Source organism: Helobdella robusta (genome assembly GCF_000326865.2).
Source record: "Helobdella robusta unplaced genomic scaffold HELROscaffold_21, whole genome shotgun sequence".
NCBI lineage: Eukaryota > Metazoa > Annelida > Clitellata > Rhynchobdellida > Glossiphoniidae > Helobdella > Helobdella robusta.
Window position 1 is genome coordinate 244,883 of NW_008704124.1, and position 22,313 is coordinate 267,195.

Below are 22,313 nucleotides of genomic sequence, written 5' to 3' on the forward strand. Positions count from 1 at the left end.
TATTAACAAGAGAAGAAGAGAAGAAAGCAAACCAGCTAATTGCTAAATCAATCATTGACTGGCAGCAAAATTAATTGCGGCATTACATTAACAAAAATATTACCAAAGTGCGATTTAACTTTAAAATATCGTTACAGAAAAAAAGAATAACGCATTAACTTGGCAGTCAGAAGGAAATGTTTCAACAGTGGGCACATGCTTAACGTCTGCCGCTAATGCGTCTAATACCTTTAAAAAGATAAGGCGACCAACGACATTTTTAATGAAAATAACGAAGAAAGCAACCATCATCATCGTAACATTGAAACGCGAAAATAACATTCACGCAAATGTTACTGCGTATATTAAAGCTGTCGTTACATTCTGTGATATGAATTAAAACGATAAAATTATCTTGGAGTTTACATAGCGGTTTAAAAAATTTATTTGCAGCATGCTAGAAAAATTATTTTAAGTAATAAAAATGAAATTTATGGATTGGATGAAGAACAGGACAGCAAGCAATGCAAATTTATCATGCATTTAATCAGGTGCGCCTGTTAAAGTACTGCTTTGGGAAACCAAATTAAAAATTTTAAGAGCCACTTTAAAGAAGATTCCACGCCATGGCTTGTTTTAGTTCTTTTTCTTTAAATTTTGTCCATTGTACGCAAGGCTTATTTAATTTTTGAACATTTCTGCCTATGTGCTGATGCGTGAGATTGTGCCTGTGTGTATGTATCCATATGTGTGTGTGTGTGTGTGTGTGTGTGTGTGTGTGTGTGTGTGTGTGTGTGTGTACGCATGTGTATGTATGTACGCATGTATGTGTGCGTGTGCGTGTGCGTGTGGTGTGTGTGTGTATACGTTGTATACGTGTATGTTTTTTTTCTGTTTTCTTTTATCTGAATTTGCATACGAGAAGGTATGGTGTAGATATAATGAAGCATTGAATAACATCTCTGAAATGACATTGTCATCGTCACAATCATGACATGAATAGAAAAGTCAAATTTGGCACGACGGGGTTATCTGAAAGTTTCAAGTGCTCAAAATATAAATTCGGAACAGCCATCTAGCCTCTTATTATCATTTCATTAGACTGGACTATATCCCCATCATCCCCATCATCGTCATCGTATGCAACATCATCTTTATCATCAGCACATGCAACTAAATCACCGTTGTTATCATCATTGTGAGTAACGTTCAACTTTGGCGTTATCGAGATGTAATTCCTAAAATGGCATGACTAACATCACATCGACGAACATTGCATTGATAATAAAAAGACAAAAACAAAGTGACACATCATCACTAACACGTTTGTTCGTAACTACGCTCCATAGCCGTAAAAGCAAGAAAGCCTCAGCCAGCAGTACCAAAAACATCAACAATATAAACAACAATAACTTTGTCATCGTTATTAGCATCATCGTCATTTTAGCGGTAGAAATAATCGCAATACATTGCCAGAAACAATTCAATCCATTACAATCTACATCACCACTATCTTTAAAAGTGCTCCATCGTTTTAAGCATCATCCTCCTCATCGTCATTAACAACATCGTCACACATCTCATTCATCATCATCATCAACAACGTCGTCATCATCACACCTCACAATCAGCATCGTCTTCATCGTCGTCGTTATTGTCAGCATAGTATAGCACAGCATAACAGATCAGAAAAAAAGATAGCATGGATGCGATGTGATGTGATGACAACCTTATAATAATACTCCACGACAAGACGATAACAGGATGGAGGCATCAGTGGGATGAAATTCAATTGAATAAGCAATAAGGAGAGCTTCCTTGCCATCTACAAACATTAAACAGCGCGCAGGCATACGAAGCAGCTAGGTAGGTAGGCTTTTGTATTATTCATTTATGCACGTGTGTGTTTGTGTGTGTGTGTGTGTATGTGTGTGTGTGTGTATGTATGTGTGTGTGTGTGTGTGTGTGTGTGTGTGTGTGTGTGTGTCACAGCAAAGCATAAGCTTGCCAACATCTGAACCCATTTAAACGTTCATAGAAAAAAGGAATTCTAAAATCATTTTTTTGATGTTACATACGTGCATAACGTATGAAAAATTTTGTATACACACACACGCTTATATATATATATATATTTTTATATTTATATATATTTATATAGTTGATGTTACATACGTGCATAACGTATGAAAAATTTTGTATACACACACACGCTTATATATATATATATATATATATATATATATTTTTTTATATTTATATATATTTATATAGTTTTATTATTTATATTCATGGTTCTAAGTTAAGATTAATTTGAAAGGATTCTTTTCCAAGTCTGTGAACGATATTTTCATTGCTATTTATGTCTTGCACAAATTTATTTATAATCGGTTTAAACATAATAAAACAGAGAAGACAGAGAGAAAGAGAAAGAGAGAGAGAGCGACAAAGAGAGAGAGAAAGAAAGAGAAAGAAATGAGAAAAGAATAGGGATAGAGAAAGAGAGAAAAAGATAAAAAAGGGAGGAAGTAAAAAGCGAAGAGAGAGAGAGAGAGGAAATGGTCACTCATACAAGTTGTTTGAAAATAGGTAGGTAGGCGAATATTTATTATTCAGGTGAGTTACGTTTGATGGCACAGAGCGACAGTTTGTTCTTCGGTTAGGCACTCGCCCATGCAAAGTACAGCACTGTAGTCCTACTGTATATATAGGCATATATAGGCCTAATGTCGCATACATTGTCGTTGGCTGTGTCCTATGTGTAGTGTCACTACGCATACAACCCACACACACACACATCAGACACATATGTATGAATTTATATACTGTATATGAATGCATGAAAGCATGTGTGTATAATGATGTAAAATCGAGCAGACTACATGCATTTGTTCTTCGAGGCATCATACAGATACACAGCCTCATATTTGCATAGAAATTTTCGTAGTTTAAATGTGCGCATTCACGAATTTCTTGCACGCATGCCTGTATGTGTGTGTATCTGTTAGGCACTAGGGTGTTGGAGTCGGTCAAAGATGCAGCCTTTTGTAAGAATATTTCTCATCCGACTCAAGAATATGTTACAATTTTTTAAAAATTTCTATTTGAAAAATGATTTTTCAAGCTCGTATTTTTAAAACATCTTAACAACAGACAAATGTTATTTATGATTTTAATATAATATACAATAACACTTTCTAAAAGTCATCCGCCAAGATGTTAGTTAACCTAAAATTTTCATTCAGTACGTGCTGAAAGAGAAAATAACATGACCTTATGAAAAACTGATTGGCCAGACAGTCTGCAGTGTGGAAAAATTATTATTACTAAGTGGCAGTCACATTAGCAGGCGCACTGACTGCTGATATAAACTCACACACGTTCTCCTCCGACTCACACTTAACAACTTCGACTAGAATTTTTATGATGCATCAGTTTTCATGTTCCCTAACTTCACAGTATTATTTCATGTTTTTTCATATATTCCGACTTCTATTATAATAACAATACTGCTGGAATTGAAATACAATCATAGAGATGCTATATTCAATTCAATGATACAGCGAATGCGGAATATGTAGGAGATGAAGGTTTTTTTTACTTCATTAAAGGAATTATCAAACATGATTAGATTCCATCTTCACAAATTTCAAACAATGAACAAACAGTGCACAAAGGTCATGTGTAGTCAAGATCAAGGTTTTTAGATTAGTTACAAAAAAATTATACTTAGGAGAACAAAATACATCAACCAATTTTAATGTGTTTTAACGGTACTGCTCATTTTATTGTTAGGTAATAGTAAAGTGGAAGTTGAAAAAATTTTAGAAGTCAGGAAATTTTTCAAGAATTTTGAGTCGAAAAATCACGACAAATAAGTCAAAAAAATGAATGAAAAGTTATTGATGATTTCCTGAATATAAAACTTAAAAAAAGGAAAGGAAAAATTAAAGTGAGTGAGTGAGTGATTGAGCGAGTAAGCTGATGAGTTTCGAACATTGATGATGAAGATGATGACATACTGTATCGCAGTTAAAATGATGGCGACGACAACGATGATGAGAATGTTGATGAGGACGACGACGACGATGATGCTGCTGGTGGTGGTAGTGATAATGGTGATGATGGCGACGATGAAAAGAAGGATGAAGACGAGAAGATGGTACGTGGAAAGAGGAAAGTGCTCGATAATATAATGTTTACAGAGGAGGACAATGTATGTTAAAAGGTTTCCAGATAAAAAGCACATTTATCAACAAAACATAATAAGACAACAAAACATCACAACATCACCGACTACATTAACAGCGCTAATGGTTACGTTAACATCATCAGTGACAATAATTCCGTACTTGCGTCTTCAGGATAACAAAATAAAATCCTAAATTACTAAAAGGCTGCAGAGTGTAAAAAAAATCATTCTGCGGAGAACAATGTACCAAGAAAAATAATATCAATACAACTACCGCAATAAGAAAACTTCAAGAAAAGTTTACAAAAAGAAACAATGGACATCAAAAACAAGACAAAAAACAATAACGACACACAAAAACCAAACAAAAACAACATCACAACGACAACAACAACGCAATGACCATTTCGATGAAAGGGTGGGCAAGACCACGCCAACCAGTAACGATAATGTGAATGCAATATGCAATAGCAACAACAACAACAAAAACGACATAAACAGCAACAACGACACAAATAACAATTACGATATTGCCATTGCAAGTAAGAAGATCAAAAAAAAAAAATATTAGGCAAACAATTGCTTCTTATTGAAGGGCTAGGCAAACAACTCAACCATGCATTTGATACGTCCTGTAAAATCATGCCAACATCGATTCTTACTTCATTTGTTAACAAATTTCACATATTATGTTATCAAAAATCATTAAATAGTTTTTCAATTTATTGTCATTAAATATTTCTTAAGATTTTTTTATAAAATAAGGATTTAATCTCGTCTACAATTTTTTTTTACAAATTTCTGACCTCAAGTTAACATCAGCAACATTAGTTGAATTGCCAATAAAAATAATAAATATACAAACCGTAAATGAAAATAAACATTAACCTCAGTTCCTACAACAAAAACAACATCATGGCCTACTGCAACAACAACTGCATCGTACGCTGCTTTAAAAATATTTACACATAATCAAACGACGAAATTCAAAAACAGCATCAACAACAACAACAACATCATCAACAACAATGACAACAACAACAATGATCAACACCATCCTTAATTTCATTGTTTTCACCATCGCCATCTTTGTCGTCATCATCACCGAAATTGCATTACATTTGATAATCACCCTACCACCACCAAAAACAGCAACAAAATCATCATCAACAACAGCATTAACAACAATATTAACAACAGCAACATAACGAAAACATCTTCCTCTAATGCCACCTTAATGCACCTTTTTAGCGCCCTTTTAAAATTCACGCTTCACGTTTAAAATCTATTAGTCAAATATTTTTATGTGCATATAAACATGTTTGCTTGAATGAGGTGAGTGAAGGAAGATGTGGAAATGTCTCGTTTGGAATATGAGATAAGTGGATAAACGTTTGGAGGCATTATTCGCTCTTGTTTGTTATCTCCATCGTTATCATTTAATCATTGTACGTGTATGTATATATGGGATTACACTTTTTTTTCTTTACTTAGTTTTAATTGAATTCGTTTACTTCAAAACCATTCAAATTTGGAATAAAATGTTATCACACAAAATGTGTACATACGTACATTCATTGCGAATGGTGCATGATGCATGATGAGCAGTGCATCAATGCGTGCGTGAGTATTTTGTATGTGGTTGCGTTTGCTTGTAAGCCGATGAACTGCAAATAAGTTGCATACATCGCCAGTACAAACGCTCAATCAGAGTCACAATCGACCAATTAATGAATGGTGCACACTTGTGTTACGTGCATTCACACGCGCCTGTCTGCGAACGTGAAACATCCTCACACACATGCATCACGCACAACAACAACAACAACAACATTTCAACTTGTTTATTTGTGCTTACAAGCATATTATTCATGCTGTTGTTTACTCACTTGTTTGTTCGAATGTGTTTTTAAAATAATTCAGCCCATTAAAGTCTGTATGACGATGATGCGTGCAGTTGTTTGTTTATGCGCTTGCTGTCAGCAGAATCGTGCAGTGTGGTCGGAGTAGTTCGCGACCGTCAACAGTTGTCTCCACAAATGAGTTTGCGGTTGGTGCAAATTTTAATGTTAAATATGTACACTAAGTTCTTTCAAACAAATATGAAATGTTTACAGAAATGTTTATACAAATATCATTACACATGTATCATGTTAGTGTGTACTCTAATTTTTTTCTCTAAAATGAACAATTCGTCTTCATTTTTATCGCTCGAAGCATCTCCATCGATCGTTCCGATTGACAAATTTGTCTGTTCGTGGTGAAGAAGATGCTGTCATCTTAATGTTTCACAACTGCGTATGGTTTTTTTAAATAACTGCCTACAATCGTTGATTTAATTGAAGCAATTAAGTGATTTAATTTTTATTTAAAATCAAACATTTACTTTAATAAAATAATCAAAATGTTGTATCCGATGGACTGGCCGCCTGAACTTGAATGTATCTCCGTCCACTCCACTCCACAGTTCCGTATGAAGGACCATCTGCTATGGACGCGTAGAAGCGGCAAATTGAATGTTCATCCCGTCATACATAACAGTCGTTCAGTTTGTCGTTTTAAATGATAAACCAACTTGTTTATTTAAAATTTACGTTCTCATTAGTGACAAACAAAACATGAGAACAAGAGATAGTAAAACGAACAAACAAAAACAATCAGCAAGCATTTCAAACAAACAACACAAAACATCACCACATTTACACACATTAGCATAGTTCGTCGCTTTTAAATATAAACAAAATTACTTTCAAATGTGGGTGGGATGAACTAACTGAGAATTTAAAACATTATAAACTGAAAGCCATTGAAGGAGAATGAGCGATAATGGAATAATTTAGAAACAAACATTTAAAGAAAAAACCAGCAAACAGTCAGACGAACAAAAGAAAAATGAAGAAAATCAAAAACGAACCAAATATTTCCCCAATTAGTGACGCACCATTAATCACGTGATAGTTAATGCAACAAGTCACGTGGTCACTAGATGATGACGTCATCATTGCTTATCTTCACGCTTCAGTGCTTGCATCATCGGTGTCACATTTGCTCTCTTCAGAGATGATTGTGATGTCGGTCATTATTATTATTGCTCTTGTTTTAATCAAGATTGTTGTTGATGTTATTGTTCTTGTTGCTATCTTTGTTATTGTTGTTGTTGTGTTGTTGTTGCTGCTGCTGTTGTTGTTGTTTTTGTCGTTGTTTCGTAACGACCGCAATTTTTGTTCTGTTGTTAATGTTATTATGCATATTAGTGCTTCACAGTTTCATATTCTTATTGTGTCAGTTTTTAATGCTGTTTAAAATCAAAATGCAGTCATAATAATAACAATAACAAAAATTAATGAAATTTTTTTCCATTATAAAAAAAGAAAAATGGAACAAAATTGTCATTTATTATTATTATTGTTGTTGTTGCTGCTGTTGTTATTGTTGTTATTATTTTGTTTTTAGGGATTATGTCTGAACACAGCACATCTTCCGTTAGCGTAATTGTATTAGACATTTGTATCCTGTAAATAGCATTTATGTAAACAGTTTTAAATTAAATACATTAATTAATTAATTAAATGTTGAAAAAGAGAAATCATTACATTTAAACTTTCCTCAAATATTAAACTAATTAATAAAAGTGGTAACGTAATGATGACGAAGAAGACGACGATGACAATAATATAAAATGACTCGTAAAGGAAAGTAAATGAATAATGGTTTTGACCATGTTGTTGTTGTATTTGATCAACAAACTCAAAAAAATATTATCAACTGCCAGAGAATTAGATGCAACAGTGCAGTTGGAAACTTGAAAAAAATATTTGCCATCGCAGTTCGTGTTTGAATTTTGCACCTACAACATTTCACTGACCTGCATTGGTATGTATCTCAACACCCTGGTCACCAAAACAGCCAGATCATGGGTGTCCTTGTCTATTTGCAGTTTTCTGTGAGAAACCTTGTCGCCCCCATACAAACCAAGTGGTTTAAACGTTAGATCGCTCAAAAATTTTGCCGAATCTTTAAGGTTAAAATTCCGTAGCTAGCTAAAAGCTCAAAGATTTATAAAGCAAATCATAAAAAACGGCAAGCCTTTCAGAAGTGCTGTTTTAATTTATCAGAAAAAGCCTCATGTATCAACTTTCTACAAATACGAAATTGTTCAGATGGTGCGAATCGTCTACAGCCCTCTGTCCATTATACAAGGCTCGGCAAACTAACAAACATGTTCCATCCAACTGCAGTTCGGCGGTGGCAATGAATTCTGCAACAGCTTTATCATTTCGGTAATACCATCATCTTGTGCTATTTATTGCGATAGAAATAACTATTGAATTGTTAATTTAAAGGTAATTTTCTCTTGTTGTACACATTCATTCTGGATGACGAGCAACGTATCATAGCTAACATTTATTTGTAAGTTCTCTATTTTTTAATTTTTTTTTATTATTACGTAATCGCTTATCATCAGTTGACGATGTTCTTGTTATTTTTAATTTGTCGGTTTAAACTTTCACTTTACTTTTAAGGCCATCTATATGCCAAATAAACTGGTTTGTTTAACTTTCTCAATGTTTCTCAATGATCATAATTGTTTAAGACGAACATTCGTGTTGCCTATTACTACTTCTAACACTTCAATTAAACGAATAAAAACTTTTGTTTAGAAAATTTCTATTCCTTATTATATAGTTTTCTAAATTCATTTCATGCTGATTCTCAATTCTTACCGAGTTTGTGTGTTCATATAACAGATGTTGTATTGAAACAAATCAAAAAAGTACTACTGAAAAATGGAGTCAATTTAACATGATGGCTGGTTGTTCTTCATGAACTGAAATCTACATCACATGCAAACCCTCACATATAAACACAAATAAATAATTTTACCAATACTGACACATACAAGTTCCTATTATTATAATTCATATTTGAAAAAAATTGACAACTAGGTACAAATGTACTGGAAAGTTATGCAACTATGCATGCAAATGCACAGCATAATAATCACTCATACACGATCATACATGATTTGATTATCAAATATTTTGAACGTGTGTACGTTATTAAAAACAACCGTCCGTAATATACAGAGTTGATAGGAAACCAACACTGCACGCACAAACACGTACGAAACACGCGCACACGCATATATACAAAAACATTAACACAGATAAAAATGAACAACCACACATTCCCATACACACATGCAAGCCAAAGCACACACAAAATTGCGCGCACACACAAGTGCACAGCGTGGCAACAGTGAGGCGTGAAGTTAGTATGAATTTTCCGGTCCACCGAAGCAAACGTCCATAGAAATTACCGGAACATTCCATTTTCACTCAAATGCAGGCTGGCTCCCCGATCTGTATCCTCCTCATCATCGTTGTTGACGTCATCGTCGTCCTTGTCGCTGCTTCATCGTCGTCATCGTCTTCAACTTCATCATTGTTATTTTCTTCTTAATCACCTTCATTTCCTCACTGTCATCACCATCACCATCGTAGCATCATTTTCATCATCTTCATCATTGCAGTCATCAGTATCATTATAGGAACCATCTTCATCATCATTGTTGTCTGTATTAATATGTTGAAAATGTCATATGAAACTTCTGATGTTGATGATGAAGCTTATAAAATGAGTAGCTGGCTGGCTGGATAGCTGCATTAAGTTGCAAAAAACCCTGCCGGCCTCATGCTGGCCCAAGCAGTCCACCTCCCCTTTTTCCATGTCGATGAAATATTTCCAAAACTGCTGGACATATCGTCTGCCAACCTCTGCGTCATGTGCAAGCTGTGAGAGTTCGTTCATCAACTCAAAATTCCTTGACTGTTCGAGATTGTTTAACTCTGCGTTGCTAGGAACTGTATGGTACAAACGTACGCATAGAAGAGGGACCATCAGAACACTTAACCTCTAAGACGCCATTTAGAACATCGAGAGAAAAAAATCACGAAAAATGAAAAAGCGAAAACAAACAATTTTTTGTTAGAAATTGTACGCTCGTTAACTTTGCTTGCATTTATTTATACGTTCTGTACTTGCTTCATGATGTACTTACTGTTTCTTACGCGATTAACGTTAGCGAAAACCAGAGGGGGACCCGATGAAACTTGCTGCCTGCCAGGGCTCCTGGCCTCCTCGATACACCATTCTTGCTGGTGTTTCCCCCCATTCTTACTGCTGTTTTCCCCATCCTCACTGGTGTTTTCACTAATATTAATGCTACTATACTGAAATCGTCATCCAATTTTTTATCGTCAATGTTGAAATAATTGTATAATATATTGCGTTATTGACTTTGAATCAATATCTACTCTTTCCTGCTTTCAGCAACGACCACGAAAGTTATGATGATGATGAGGAGAAGGAGGAGGAGGAGGAGGAGGATGGTGATGATGATGAGGATGCTGATGAGGATGAGGATGAAGAAGAAAATGATGATGATGAGGATGATAATGGCAGTTGCTAGTGATGACAATGATGGAGATTATGATAATGGTGAACAAATTGACGGTGGTTCTGATCATGATGTGATAATGACATCACGATGCAATGTTACTCTAATCACCAAAGACGCTGGCAGATGGTTACGATGTTTTACTCATTTTTTTAAAGTCAATCTACCTCACTTCCTCGCTTAAAGTATTTTTAAGCCATTAAAAACTGCAAGCCGAAAAACAACGCAACAACATCTGATCTCAGAGGCATCATTATCGTAAGATCTCATCTACATCATCATCATCTCCATCATCTCCATCATCTCCATCATCATCATCTCCATAATCATCATCATCATCTACATCATCTCCATTATCCTCTTCATTATCATCTTCTTCATCATCTCCATCATCATCATCTCCATAATCATCATCATCATCTACATCATCTCCATTATCCTCTTCATCATCATCTTCTTCATCATCTTCTTCATCATCTTCTTCCTCATTATCATCTTCCCATTATCATCATCTCCACCATTCTCTTCGTATTATCTCATCTATTCCGTCATCATCATCATCATCACTGCCTCTTGAATCATCATATTCATATTCATCTTTATCATCATCATTTTTTTCTTCTTCATCATCATCTTCATAACCGCCATCATCATCTTCATCATCATCATTCTATCCGTTTTATCTCATCTATCATCATCATCATAGCTTTTTGCTAGTCATCGTCATCATCATCGTCATCGTTATCCTCATCATGATTGAGGTTCTATTCATAACATGTGGTGTTTATCGTCAAAGAATATTCTCATCATCATATGAAAATCTATCCAGCATCATTTTATATTTTTATTTTCATCATCATTATCGGCGCCATTTATCAACAAACAATCATCTTCGTCATCTTTATGCTTTCATATCATGATGAACAGTCTTACCATCAAATTCAACACCATCATCATCAGCAAACGTGACTTTTTTTCTATTTTCACCATCTTGTCATCATAACAGTGACAACAATTTGTAACAACATCTTCTTATCAGTAACATTAACTACAACCTAAACAACTGCAGCCTAAACAACTGCAGCCTAAACAACAACAACAACAACAACAAGAGCAACAACAACAACAGCATCCTTAACAACTACACATCCTCCCATTAATTGTTGTGGTAGGTGTATTATAATATAATATCAAGGATGTATTGCAATCTAATCTCAATTTTCTTCCCGATACTATTTTTTCTATTTTTCAATCAAATTTTAATTTCTTTTTTTCTGTTTTTCTCCCTTCTTTTTTTTTCCCACTCTCTCTTTCTATCTATCTCTCTCTCTATCTTTCTCTCTCTTTTTCTCTCTCTCTTTCTCTCTTTCTCTCTCTCTCTCTCTCTCTCTCTCTCTCTTTCTCTCTCTTTTTATTTTTTTCTTTCAGCACTGTCTTTCTTTTTTTATGTTTATCTACTTTTTTCTCTTCTCTCTCTTTTTCTCTTTCTCTCATTCTCTCTTTCTATCTCTCTCTCTTTTTCTCTCTGTGTGTGTTTGTGTATGTGTGTGTTTGTGTATATTTGTGTGTGTGTGTGTATGTGTTAGTTACACTTATATGCATTGCGTGCGTGCGTGCGTGAACATTATTTATCTATAAAGCATTTCAAATTATTCATCCCTGTTTTGTTGAGGAGGAACAAAAATTAGAGATGATGATTAAGTATTTGTTGAATATATACACCTGCTTGCATTTTCTACATGCACATACACAAACATACATACATACATACATACATACATACATACATACATACATACATACATACATACATACATACATACATACATACACACACATACAAACATACACACACACACACACACACATACATACTTACATACATACATACATACATACATACATGCATACATACATACATATATACATACATACATACACACACACATACATACACACACATACAAACATATACACACGCAAACAAATACAACACTTTTATGTATGCAGTGCTTGCAACAAAAAAAACATCCATATATGTAAGTACATATATATATATATATATATATATATATATATATATATATATATATATATTCTTTATACACATAACATTTACGTAAACACACGCAGGTCTATAGGATATAGCGTGTCAACGCATTTCATATGATGTAGGATGTAGAGATATAATAAGATGTAATGTGGAGTGCACGCCGCAGTGTAAAGCGGATATAAATTGCAGAGGTAGGCTAGAAGTACGTGAGAGGCAAATTGAAGCGATATATAAGGTGCCGCGTGTCTTCCTTTCCTTCTTGCTTACTCCGTACCCATCAGCCTGTATGCATTCCAGGTCTGCTTGAAAGTTTCGTTCATTTGTTGAGGAGCATTTGTTCGCAGTTTACGAACACCCTCATTTTAAATGTTTTAAAATGTCGCTGTCGGTACAACAGCAACAGCAGCCGATTAAATTGTACAATTTGTCATCTAGCAAAATGAATAATTCTGATTTTAACAACAGTAACGTGCTCAACAACAGCAGCAATAGCATTCATTCAAACAACAACATCCACAATCAAAACACTGCAACTAAAGCCATCAAAACACCCAACAAATCTTCAGCAAGCAACATTTCAAAGAACAACAATCATTACGACATCAGCACCAACATTCACAACAACAACCCAAACGTCAACAGCAGCAACAAATTACCGACAACAATTTCAACAATGATGAAGACATCTTCAGCAAACAACCACAACAACCACAGCAGCAGCAGTGGCAGCAGCAGCAACAACAACAACACAATAGCAAGGTGTGCAGCCTGTAGAAAACTTATAAAGGAGAGATTCTTGTTGAAAGCACTGGACCAAGTGTGGCATGAGGACTGCCTCAAATGTTCCTGCTGCGATTGCAGGTTGGGTGAAGTTGGATCAACTTTGTTCACTAAGGCCAACCTCTTGCTATGCAGGAGAGATTATTTAAGGTTTGTTCCTTCGAGTTTGTTTGCCTTATTTGAAAATGTTTTTTCATGCAGGTTGTGTATTAAGTTTTTAAACATTTTTTCATAAATACGAGTTGATTTTTTTTAACTTAAGTTTTTGTCTTCGTAATATTTTGACAGATAATTTTTAAATATTGAGATGTACAAATACATTGATGTTTAGTGACATCAATTAAGCTTACCATCTCGAGCTTGTCAGTTGATAACAACATGCCCTTTCATTCAAGTTTATAACCTGTTGTTTGGGATCAAAAGTCTAATTATAATTGTCATCAACAGCTCATCTTAAACGCATCATTTTATCATCTCCCCGCTTATGTTGTCGCTGCAGTTTGTGGTGTTGGAGAAGATGTTTCACTGGAATTGTTGCATTGCACATCATTCATCATGTGATAAATATGTGTGTGCGTATGTGAGTGGACGTGCGTGTATGTGAGTGTGTGTGCGCTTCACGCGAGAAAAACAAAGGCGATCCTGCATCATTTGCAACTCCTAGCCATTTTTATGCTCCATGTCGTTGGCGGAAAGTATTTAAAGAAAAACTCGCTCCACCCTGCGATGAAATATCCTTCAAGATTTCGTATGTACATCACGAAAACCATACACCTAGCGCGAGACAATATATCATAAATATTGTATAAATACATTTTCTGCGTACATTCTTGCGACTGCGAATGTCTGCGTTCATGTCTGCGCTCATGTCTGCGTTCATGTGTGTGTGTGTGTGTGTGTGTGTGTGTGTGTGTGTGTGCGCGCGTGTTTGTCACTTAGCGTAAACGTTAAATGAATGAATGAATGAATGAATGAATGAAGCATCTACATAGAAGAGATTGATGGCCGCGCACATTAAACTCAATTTATATTATTGGCCCGACAAATAAGCAATCCCATCTCATAAAGCCCGAACTAACAATGCGTGAAAATGACGAACAATTTTGGATGCGTCTAGGAGGATGAATGAGTCCGAGCATCCTTCGACGCTCGTTCATTTTTTAATTTCAAACATTCTAACAAAAAAATAATATTTGTATAAAAAATGCAGTTGTAAAAGCAAAATTTGAGACATAAAATTGCTGAGTAGACAAAAACCTCCGGACATAATAAAAGCACTCCGGACATAAAGTTCCCGAGCACAAACCCCTCAAACATCAACGCCCTGACAACCGTCAAGTAGAGAAATTTCTCGCTTGCTTACGCGCATTATGGTTTAACTTCTTCTTATAATATGAATAACATTGAACCCCAAATTTTTGTTTCGTCTCAGAATTACTGAAATAATTATATTAACACTAAACACTGATCAGTTAGTGTTAATATGTTCTAACCAATTATTAATTAATTTATTTATTTATTTATATTTCTAATTAATTTTAGGTGTGATTACTGATTACTATAATAGAGTTTGTTGCGATTTACACAAATTTTGGTGTCTACATTTAGCTGAACTATTAATTGCTACAGATAAAAATATTATATAATTAATGATATCCTTAATGGTATGAAAGGGAATTATTCAAAATATTTATCAAATGATATTTATAATTATTATCAATATCACAATGTTTATAGCGAAATTTAAATTATAATTATTATTGTTGTTTTCTTTCTTACTATTATTATTATTACAATTTTATTATTTATTAATAATGTTATTATTACTCTACATTTGAAATATTTCGTCAAAGGCATTCTATCAATATATTACGGAGTGAATGCTTCATTCGTATTGAAGCTGCCATTGACTGAAATTAAAAAAATTTGACGACCAACAATTATAGTACAATTGAATAAAACAGAGTTGTGACAAATATTTATTAACGGGCCATAAACACAGACATAAGCACGCCCAATATATATATATATATATATATATATATATATATATATATATATATATATATATATACTTACATATACATACAAGAATGTATAAAAGCATACACATACAAAACTCATAAACAGTTATGCATGTTAACACGCGCACAAAATTACGCGTCAACTAACACATAATTTACTTGTGCGAAGGCAGAACACACTCTCACATAGGCAATCACACATAAAAACTCAAACATTTAAGGACAAAAGAAAAGCACGAACACAACAGAAAGATACATGAACACACATACAGACATACACACCACACATACGCACACACACACAGACTGACAGACACACACACGGATAACTAGGCTTGACACGCCTAATACCATGCATATTAGCCAAATATCATCGCGTTGATTAACGCTTTCTGCGAGATCTCATTGTAATGAGATTCGCCGGATAATGTGGCAGTTAAAAATGTTTTATCGTCCATCTAGCGAGGAGGAAGATGAGGAAGAAGACGAAGAGGAAGAGGTAGAATTATTTAATTAGTGATGAATGCACAAAGATTACGACTTAATTGAATGCGGAATGCATTGCCATCGTAGGCACGTCACCAGGGCTGGTGGTGAGGGTTTAAAAAACAAAATCATTTCATTCGTAACATGAAGATTAATATTTTAAAAATTTTCACATTTCGTTATATCGTCATTGTTGTCCTTCGTATTATTTTGAATATATTTTATAAAGACAACTTTTTTTGTTGTTTGCTCATTTATCAACCTCAATATAAAATATAGGTAGTTGAATTAATAATAGAAATTATTTTCTCATATTTTTGTTTATATTTTTATTTTTGTTTGAACTTTATGTATGAACAGAACATATTAACATATATTCATATACATTGTTTATGTGTTAAAATTTTATAGTTAATTTTGTGTTTCGGGCCTAGGGACATTTTGTCTTCGCCCATGTTTTTTTTCATTATAATAATAAATATTCTATGTAAATTTTTCATCATAATAAAATTGTCGCATTGGCATTTGATTTACGTAGGTGACTGCACCTCACTTAAAAGTATGTACGACAGATAAACAACTTATTTAACGTCAGTATTTGCTTCTTTTGTAAATAACCAAATCACAGCGGCCTTTCAAAAACAAATGAGTGAATAAACAAACAAACGAACGAACAAACAAACAAACAGATTGTTTGGAACAACAGGATACTGTTCAGCGTGCTCGAAGATGATTCCAGCCTTCGAGATGGTGATGAGAGCCAAGCACAATGTGTACCATCTGGAATGCTTTGCTTGCCAGCAATGCAATCATCGGTGCGTTCTTTTGTTTAATGTATCTCTTGTATCTGTGCCTTCCTGTTTGTTTGTATCTCAGTCTATATGTGCGTGTTTGTTTGCGTGCTTCAGTTGGTCGTGCCTATTGTTAATAAAGTTAATCTCAATGTATGTCACAGATTGAATGATGACTTTGATTCCAAAATACCACCTAACTAAATCATTAAATGTTTTAATCTTCTTATTAGGTACTATATACATTAGTTTATAACAGCAAAAATCATTAGCAATTATCGCTAATTTTTATATTAGATTCTAATTAAAATGTGCTTCAATTCTTATAACTGATGCTTCTATGCTGGAACAATGAAACAGATTTTGCGTGGGCGATCGCTACTTCCTGTGCAACAATCGCATCCTCTGCGAATATGATTACGAGGAGAGGCTGCTGCTTGCCAGGGCCTCCTACGAATACGCAACATACTCGCAACAGCAACATTTCAACAGCAGCAACAACAACAACCACCACATGAACGATGGTAGTAGTGTTTGTTGTTTGAACAATGCCAACAACAGCTTTCCAAGTTTCAACATTCCCGGGTCGACGATGAATGCATGTGAAACTTTGAACTATCCCAATTTTAACTACCAAATGAACAACATCGCAAATCTGCTCACGGTCAACTCGACCAATCACTTAAGTGTTGATAACAACAACCACATAAATATTGAAAACAACAACCATCACAACATTAACAATAACTTAACATACAACGCATCCCTTTCCCCAAACTACCAACAACAAAATCAACAACAGCAACAACAACAACCACAACAACCACAACAACAGACACAACAACCTCGTCAGCAGCCAAATCCACAACATTCCCGTCAACAGACACAACATCAGCAACAACCGAACCAAACTCAACAGTCGCATTCCACAAATTCTGACGATTTTTCAAGTGGTTATGGCAGCCCAAGTTCAAATTCAGCATAAAACATTAAAAATAAATAAACTGTTCTGAATGATTGAAAGGTAGTAAGTGACAATAAGAATGTTTATATATCATCAGTGAATAAATAATTTTAAATCAAGTGCATAATGAATAAAACTCACGCAATTTAATAAAAGCACCTGCCAATACCAAAAACACAAAATACAAAAATATATGTACGTCTCTATGGAAACTGCGAATCGGCACAAAATGTCGAGCTTGCGAATGTAAATAACATGTTGTCGATAGCGCAGAGTGGAAATGAAGCGCTGGTCGATGATATAATTAAAGGAATTGAACGTAGTGGATTAGCTTTAGAGTGCAAACATATGATTGAAAAGGAGATTGCAGCGCACAACATCACTTGCAAAGACCTTGATGATGATGTTCCCGTTGGCAACGTTGGGGAGGATAACTCAGTGGCAGACCTTGAAAAAATTTTGCAGCAATCTCGTGTTTACGTTCGAATACAAAATTTTGTCTTTCATTACATGCAACAACTTGAAAAAGACCATGATGTCAGAAGCAAGAAGAACATGAATGCAAACGCCACAGTTATTGATCAGTCAACCCAAGTGTCTTGCATCAACAGAGCACGTATCAGCTGGGAAAAACGTGTTTCGAAAAGTCTCAACAACATGAGCACCGAGCTAAACGTTCCGCTGTCCAAACGACGTTCCGATAGAGAACAGCGAGAAGTCATTGCTAGATGGACAGAGCTGGGCACGAACGAACCTGATCTAGCTCGCTTCAGACCTGTTTATGCTGCTAAAGATTTTTTAGAAGTTGTATCCAATTTAAGAAATGTAAACCAGAATGATTTTTTCAATCTACCAGATGTTACAGACTCTGAAAAAATAAATAAGAACATAGGAATGATTCAATGTCAATTACGTACATCAGATTTTTCAATGCTACGAGAAATGTTCAAAGAAATGGATATACAGATAGCTCAAACGGGAGTCGATGATCAACCAATTTTTCCAGCTGAATCATTTTATAACGAGAGATTAAAAACTGCATTCAACGTTCTCAGTTCAGGCCTGAGTCAAGCAGCACAAAACTTCAGCAGAAGAGGTTGTCCCGTCAGTCTGAGATCAAAACTCTGGTGTCTGTCGATAGGCGTCGACGAAGCCAACAAGAGATCAAACTACGGAGCTGTGTTTTACGAACAGCTTAAAGAAAACGTCGCCCAGCAGAATTTGTTAATTGACTCCTTGATATACAAAGATATAAAACTCACAGCTGCAAATGATGACCAGTATTTTGTCTTTGAAGATTATATCTATCAAATTCTACTTCCTTTCTCCAGAGACGATAGTGTTGCCGAACGCTTAATGCATAAAAATGAAAACGGTCAAATAAACTGCTATCCACCGAACGCTGTTGTACCATTTCACGGATTCGCAATGTACGTAGCGCCGCTCTGTTGCGTTTACGACGATCCAGTAACCTTATATTACGTCTTTCGAGAACTATACACCAGACATTTTTATAAATTGCACACTCTCTCGTCATCCAACGACGGAATCGTATCGCTCTGCTTGCAATTCGAAACAATGTTATTTGAACGAGAAACGCAACTATTTACGCACTTGAAATGTATCGGTTTAGAACCACTTAAAACTGCATTTAAATGGATTATAAGAGCCTTCTCGGGCTATCTCGCTAGTGAACAAGTTCTTCTATTGTGGGATCGCATAATTGGTTACAATTCTTTATACATCTTGTCAATTTTATCAGCTGCTATATTTTCATTCAGGAGAACTAACTTAATGCAAGTTCAAAGTTCTTCTGCCGCCGAAGCTATTTTAGTAGATTTGTTAACATTAGAAGTTGTTCCATTAATTCAAATATTTCTTTTTGCAGATAAATAAAATTTGACTAGCTTTTGTAAATCTAATAAAAATTTATAAATGAATGTTGTTTCAGTAAAGAAAATTCGTAGCATAAATCACTCACTCAGTTAAACAACAAAAATAACTTAATATATAAAAACATTAACAAACATTTTATATTAAATTAAGTCTTCTTATTTGATAATCTCATTTCGTCCAATCTTTTCTGTATGTGATCGAAACTGTGAGCGCCCATGAAATCGATGTTGCCCTGTTCCCAATTCATCTTACTAATATTTAACTGATCTTCAAATGAAACAGCACATTGATCATCCTGCTTCGTTTTGTTTTCGAAAGCTTCCTTCAGTTCCACGCCATCACCTTTCAGGTAGATTATTTCTTCAGCAAGGCAGTTGTAATTAGCTTCTGATATCAGTTTCACATTTGGCTGTAGAAAAGTTTCATTTATTAATAAATACAATTTCAGATTTGTTTTTTCTGTTAATTATATTTAAAAGGTTCATTTATTGAGAGTGAGCAGCGTGATGGTCAAGTGGTTAAAGGCGCCTGGTCCTATTTTACAGTGCAAGTTGGGCCGCGTGTAGTCAAATATGTCAAAAAAAAATCCACGTGATGCGTCGTTTAAAACTTAATCATGTACGCTGTTTGTGTTGTTGATTGTTCTGAACATAAGAAGAGCGAACAGGACCTTTGACTTTTTGACTGATTCATAAGATATGCATAAAAACATTTACAAATACTATTTCAGATTGGTAGGTTAAGAAATAAAAAAACTGAAAATTTTTATTAGTTTTTCTGTATAGTTAAATAATATTAGCGGGCAAAATCTTAAACAGTAAAGACGTATAAAGGTTTATTGACTGCATTTGAGCCCAATCAGTATGACGCAATTTAAAAATAAAAGGACCTTGAACTCATATCTAGAAAGACTAGATGTTCCTATATGTGATTAGTGTAATCTCTATGTTCATGGAAAACGATTCTAATCTTGTTTAGTGGACAGTTTACAATTTTTAGTAACAACAACTTCTGGAATGATCCAACCTGGTTTAAGACATGGCTGACAAATGGTTGAACTTCATTAATGTATGCACTGCACCACATATTGATGTATTTATTCAATGTTTCATCATGATCAACATTTTTCTCCAAATAATTCCAAGGGTGTTGATTTGAACCAAATTGCACAGCTTTTATATTTCTTTCATATCTGAAATTTTATTCGAAAAGCTTCATTAGAAGCATTGAAATTTCAACTTTTAGTAAGAAAACCTTATTAAGGCTGAAAAATTTGTAGGGTTTGAATCAATTTGAACGTTGTAAACATATGGAAGTCTGTGAGTGATATTGAGGTGGTGCCAGTCGGCAAAGAACTCGTTCATAATCATATTATCTTCAACAAAATATTTTTTACATGAAATATAATAATGTAAAAAAATTTCATAATGAATGCAATTATAAACAATTTAAAAACTCACCATCAACCATTGGAGAAGAATTTTTGCCAATGAAATCAATAATTGAATTGAATATGTTCACTGACGGTTCATAGACAAAGAATCCAGAATTAAACAAATCAGGCCAGGAAATTTCAGGTGCAGATGAAAAAGTAGGTCTTGAAAAAGCATCACCAATGTAGTTTAAAACCTGCAAAAAAGGTTTATAATGTGATCCAACATTAATTTGAATGGCAATCGGTTCCTAGCATAGCCCCTTCGTTTAGTAAATATATCAATTTAAAATGATGTTTCATGTTTTAAGATGGTTATTTGGCCTAAGATTACTGAAATAATACTGAGAGCAGCCTCTACTATTTGCAAAGCTTTCTATTAACTAAGTGTCAGATCAAAACATTTTTGTTTTGCTAAACAAATGTTATAAAAAAAAAACAACAAAAATTATAGCTGCACTAATGAGTAACTGCATGAGATAAATGAGATAATATGGAACTTACCATCATTGAACTATTCATGAAGACACATTTAGAAAATGAAGTAAGAGTCCAGCAAAAATATTTAGTAAGCAGCTTCTGTAGACTTGGATTTGCATACAGCAAGCTCTTCAGCTGACTATGCTTTGTCATTTGTAAGTTTACTCTTATAACGTAGGTAAAGAGTGTTCCAAGTTCTTTTCTGAATAATTTATGAGTATTCTTCAAAACAATAATGATCAGGATATGAGAGCACAATATATATAATGCAATAAATAAACAGATATTCTGAGATTTTAAAAAAACTATTTACAATTTGACCTAACTCAATACAACACATTTACTAATCTCATTTTATTTCTAAAAACATAGAGCATTAGAAAAAAAAATACAAAGTGTTTCCATTTTACAACATAGAAAACAGAATAAAGACAGAGAAGTAGAGAGGCTTTGGCATAATTACTTCAACCTTATACTCACTTCAACTTAGACATAATCTTGGTATTACAGATCATGGCCCATTCATGTTAGGATATTCTGGTCTCAGTAAAATTGTTCTCATGTGAAAACAATGAAAAAAATAAAAATTGAACTAGTAAAACCTTCCAAAAAACTTACAGAAGCTTCAGTGAAATTAGTGGCCCAACAATAACCACGGTAGGTCTATGGGGGTCAAATCTTTTAATTGTATAAGACAATACCAGAGCACCTTTCACCAAATCATCAGAGGTAGCACAGGTCACGTAAGCTTCAGATGGCATCATTGCATTATTCAT

At 34.4% G+C, this 22,313-nt stretch overlaps 4 protein-coding genes across 4 annotated transcripts; 2 read left to right on the top strand and 2 right to left on the bottom strand.

Moving 5' to 3' along the window:
* Positions 1-9,769: 9,769 nt before the first annotated feature.
* Positions 9,770-11,621, bottom strand: HELRODRAFT_171507 (hypothetical protein; the record flags this gene model as incomplete). The annotated part of the gene is made up of 3 exons (XM_009018235.1): positions 9,770-10,035; positions 10,233-10,404; positions 11,565-11,621. 3 exons carry the CDS (start codon positions 11,619-11,621, stop codon positions 9,770-9,772), a joined length of 495 nt encoding a protein of 164 aa, XP_009016483.1.
* A 1,739-nt stretch (positions 11,622-13,360) lies between these two features.
* HELRODRAFT_77913 (hypothetical protein) lies at positions 13,361-17,207 on the top strand (the record flags this gene model as incomplete). Its single annotated transcript, XM_009018236.1, has 3 exons — positions 13,361-13,614; positions 16,664-16,789; positions 17,126-17,207. Coding segments are annotated over 3 exons (462 nt in total), but the record flags the coding sequence as incomplete, so codon positions are not given.
* A 1,077-nt stretch (positions 17,208-18,284) lies between these two features.
* Positions 18,285-19,625, top strand: HELRODRAFT_77906 (hypothetical protein; the record flags this gene model as incomplete). The annotated part of the gene is made up of 1 exon (XM_009018237.1): positions 18,285-19,625. One exon carries the CDS (start codon positions 18,285-18,287, stop codon positions 19,623-19,625), a length of 1,341 nt encoding a protein of 446 aa, XP_009016485.1.
* Positions 19,626-19,770: 145 nt separating this feature from the next.
* HELRODRAFT_77815 (hypothetical protein) lies at positions 19,771-22,301 on the bottom strand (the record flags this gene model as incomplete). The annotated part of the gene is made up of 6 exons (XM_009018238.1): positions 19,771-19,947; positions 20,652-20,817; positions 20,880-21,000; positions 21,086-21,254; positions 21,562-21,739; positions 22,156-22,301. The coding sequence occupies 6 exons, from the start codon at positions 22,299-22,301 to the stop codon at positions 19,771-19,773; spliced, it is 957 nt and encodes a 318-aa protein (XP_009016486.1).
* Between the last annotated feature and the right edge of the window lie 12 nt (positions 22,302-22,313).